A 4,219-nucleotide genomic window follows, 5' to 3' on the forward strand; every position below is an offset into this window, starting at 1 on the left:
GGTGTCATCACCCCACGCTCCATTTTCACATCACTTTTATCTTGGTATGTCTTTTTCAGTCTCTTTCCCTCTTTACTTTATGAGGACACTTGTAATTGCAATCAAAAATCACTTAAAAGCCAGGTGTGGTGGGGCACGCCTTTAATCCCAGCACTCAGGAGGCAGAGGTAGGAGGATTGCTGTGAGTTCGAGGCCACCCTGAGACTACAGAGTGAATTCCAGGTCAGCCTGGGCTAGAGTGAGACCCTACCTTGAAACAAAACAAAACAAAACAAAACAATCACTTATAAAATTGAAAGTTACATTACCTCAAGGTCCTTAATCACATCTTCAAAGATTGTGTACCCAAATAAGATGTAGACATGGCTTTTTGGCTGCTTCCTTAGTATGCCAATTTGTTTTTCTTGTTTGATTTTTAAGATGATTCAAGACCGATGTCTTCATAGACACATATAAATTAGTTAATTTGATTGAAGTTTCACAATTATCAGAATTTGCTATGGAATTCTACAAAAGAAGGAAGAGAGCATAGCACCAAATTCATATAATATATTAATTGCTGCAACATTGTATTGTACATAATCTTATGATGGAATGATTTATAAAGTAATTGTGATATGTGTATTTATTTAAAAAATAACAGGATACTATTCAATGTATAGTGCAAGTAAATATTTTGATGTGAAAAAATGATCATTATATATTTTCAAACGATGGGTGTAAACTATTTGTATCATATGATTTTAAAATCCATGATATATGAAAATGGATGCACAGTAAACATTAACAAAGATCATTTTGGGCCATATGTTTGCAGTATTATCTCCTTAGTCTTTTAACTAGTTTCAAAATGTTTTCTAAGAAACTTTGCAAACTTTATGTCAGAACTTGAAAAAAATGAAGGTGCCACTTTCTTGATACATTGAACCACACTTGAAAAAGTAGCCTCTAAATAGAAAGTGCTCCACAGTATATAATTTTGAAGCTAAGATTAAAATTCAGATGATAATCTAAACCTAATGATGAGTAAGGTGCTATGATTGCAAATATCTATTTTCATTAAAAATAAGATCATAAACTTAATCAAGAGCATATTCTTCAATGCTAAGGTTAATTTATGGAAATAGATTTGGCTCCATAAAAGAAGTCTATTAAATGATAGAGTTTTCTGAAGTAATCTTGAAGATGTACTATTCTATGCTGCCATCTGTACATTTACTTGATTATGTGCTCTTATATTTAAATGAAAATCATGATATTCTCATGATAAAATTTTAATTATTGGGGAAGATCTGTAGCTCAGTGGCAGAGAGCTTGCCTGGCATGGTGTTGGGCTCAATTCTAAGCAGCAAGCAAAAGAAATTTTTTTTAATATTTTTTATTTATTTATTTGAGAGTGACAGACACAGAGAGAAAGACAGATAGAGGGAGAGAGAGAGAATGGGCACGCCAGGGCTTCCAGCCTCTGCAAACTAACTCCAGACGCGTGCGCCCCCTTGTGCATCTGGCTAACGTGGGACCTGGGGAACCGAGCCTCGAACCGGGGTCCTTAGGCTTCACAGGCAAGCGCATAACCGCTAAGCCATCTCTCCAGCCCAGCAAAAGAAATTTTAAAATTCCTAGAACATGTAGACATTGGTTGATAAACATAACTCCTCATTAAAAGTAATGAGATTATTTTTGAGAAATGACTTTTGTGGCTGGAGTGGGTCTATGACAAGGTAAGCCTGAAATATCAGCTCATGTCAGAAGTAAATGAGAACTCAAAAACAAAGGAAACAACTTAAAGCAACAGAGGAACAAGTATGGAAGGTCTTCATGGAGAAAAATAGAGCATGACAATAATGAATATTACCCATTGAATTAAAATTAATGAGTACAAAGAGAAGGTAGGTGATGATGATAATGATAGGGAGATAGAGAGATTGATGATAGATAATAGGTACACTGACACCTAGATCATTTAAAAAGAATTGTCAGCTAATAAGTATAAAAACCAAGGATTGAGTGGGGACCACACATTTTTCACTATCAGCACCAGTAATTGGTTGAGGCAAGATAATAAATCAAAGTTAAAACTAGAGATTGAAAGTATTTATAAAATAATGATTATAATGGATGTCACAGAAATTAATTTGGGAAAAACAACAATTATGCTGTGGAAAAAATATACTGTAAGTTCCATGTTTATCAAGGGATCTGAGTTAGCATCCTACCCTACTGGGAGACAGTCAATAATATGACTTTAAGTGTGGGAAATATATGTTCTCAACTGGGGAGGTATTCCACTAAAACCACGCTCATACTTTAAAACATCAATGCTTATAAAGGCACCTAAGGGCTGAGACCACTTTCCAGATGCATGGAGATTAAGAACATTTGGTATTGAGTAGGATTGGATTTGGCTCGGGATAGGTAGAAATGGATGGAGAGCATTAGATATTAAAGAATAGAAACATGCAAGCATTAAGTTTCCTGATTTTTAAAGCTATGTGACATTTACTTTTTACTTTATTTCCAAGGAGAGTGAGAGAGAGAAGGGGGGGATGGGCACACCAGGGCTTCTCTCTGCTGCAAATGAACTCCAGATGCATGTGCCACATTGTATATCTGGTTTACATGGGTCCTGGGGAATCAAACCTGGGCCATTAGGCTTTAGAAGAAGGCACCTTAACTGCTGAGCCATCTCTCCATATCTAATGTGACATTTTCATTGAAGAGTATAAGGAAGAAAATTCATCCATGCTGAATTTGGGCAAAGGTTGATGAGGGTTCTTTACATGATTCTTGCTACTTTCCTATATGCTTAATTTTATTTTGCAATAAAGCTTTAAAAACAAAGATAACAGTAGGAAAGCTGTCAAATAACCTCTCCCCGAGTTCACTATGAGACAACTAAATCTAATTTTCGTGGATTCTCCAGCTCTAAGCTTGCTACCACACTTCCCTGGTCGTCGGCCTGTCATGGGCGGCAACCAATCATGGGTCACAGAGCTCATCTTGGTGGGACTTCGGCTCAGTGCAGAGATGGAGCTGTTCCTCTTTTGGGTCTTCTCCTTGCTCTACATCTTCAGCCTACTGGCCAATGGCATCATCCTGGGACTCATCTGTGTGGATCCCCGGCTACACACCCCCATGTATTTCTTTCTCTCACACCTGGCGGTCCTCGACATGTCCTATGCTTCTAACAATGTCCCCAAGATGTTGGCCAGCCTGGTGAGCCAGCAAAGAGCCATCTCTTTTGTACCTTGCTTGGTGCAGACGTTCCTGTATCTGGCTTTGGCAGCTACAGAGTGCTTGATTTTGGCAGCAATGTCTTATGACCGGTACGTGGCCATCTGCCACCCGCTGCACTACACTGTCATCATGAGCTGGAGGGTGTGCGTGGCCCTGGCTGTCACTGCCTGGTCATGTGCCTTTGCGCTCTCTGTGGCGCACACCAGCCTCCTCCTGAGGTTGCCCTTCTGTGGACCCCGGGAAGTAAACCACCTCTTCTGCGAAATCCTGGCTGTCCTCAAGCTGGCCTGCGCTGGCACCTGGGTCAACCGCATTGTCCTCCTGGCTGCCTGTGTCTTCGTCTTAGTGGGGCCCCTCTGTTTGATGCTCATCTCCTACGTGCACATCCTGTGGGCCATCCTCAAGATCCAGTCCAAGGAGGGCCGCAGAAAGGCCTTCTCCACTTGCTCTTCCCACCTCTGTGTGGTCGGGCTCTTCTTTGGGATAGCCATGGTGGTTTATATGGTCCCTGACTCGAGCCAGCGAGAAGAGCAGGAGAAAATGCTGTCACTGTTCCACAGTCTCTTCAACCCCGTGCTGAACCCCCTCATCTACAGTGTGAGGAACGCGCAGGTGAAGGAAGCCTTCCTCAGGGTCCTCACGAGGGCCAGAAAGAACGCTGCTGGCGGAGTGCTTCTCTGATGCACGAGGTTTGCTGTAGCGACAGCTCATGGGAATTTCCCAATCAGAACTCTGATTTAAAAAAAAAAAAAAAGCAATTGGGGCTGGAGAGATGGCCTTGTGGTTAAGATGCACGCCTGCGAAGCCTAAGCACCCAGGTTTGATTCTCTATGTCCCACGTAAGCCAGATGCACAAGATGGTGGCGCATGCATCTGGAGTTCATTTGCAGTGGCTAGAGGCCCTGGCATGCCCATTCTCTCTCTCTCTCTCAAGTAAATAAATAAATAAAAATATATCTTTAAAAAATAGCAATTCTATTCT

The 4,219-nt window shown here is 41.0% G+C and overlaps 1 protein-coding gene across 1 annotated transcript; it reads left to right on the forward strand.

Moving 5' to 3' along the window:
- Nucleotides 1-2,964: 2,964 nt before the first annotated feature.
- On the forward strand, nt 2,965-3,918 carry LOC101604765 (olfactory receptor 2A2-like). The gene has a single exon (XM_004661060.2). It carries the CDS (start codon nt 2,965-2,967, stop codon nt 3,916-3,918), a length of 954 nt encoding a protein of 317 aa, XP_004661117.2.
- The last annotated feature ends 301 nt before the right edge of the window (nt 3,919-4,219 follow it).

The sequence above is a fragment of the Jaculus jaculus genome, chromosome 10, assembly GCF_020740685.1.
Source record: "Jaculus jaculus isolate mJacJac1 chromosome 10, mJacJac1.mat.Y.cur, whole genome shotgun sequence".
Classification (NCBI taxonomy): domain Eukaryota; kingdom Metazoa; phylum Chordata; class Mammalia; order Rodentia; family Dipodidae; genus Jaculus; species Jaculus jaculus.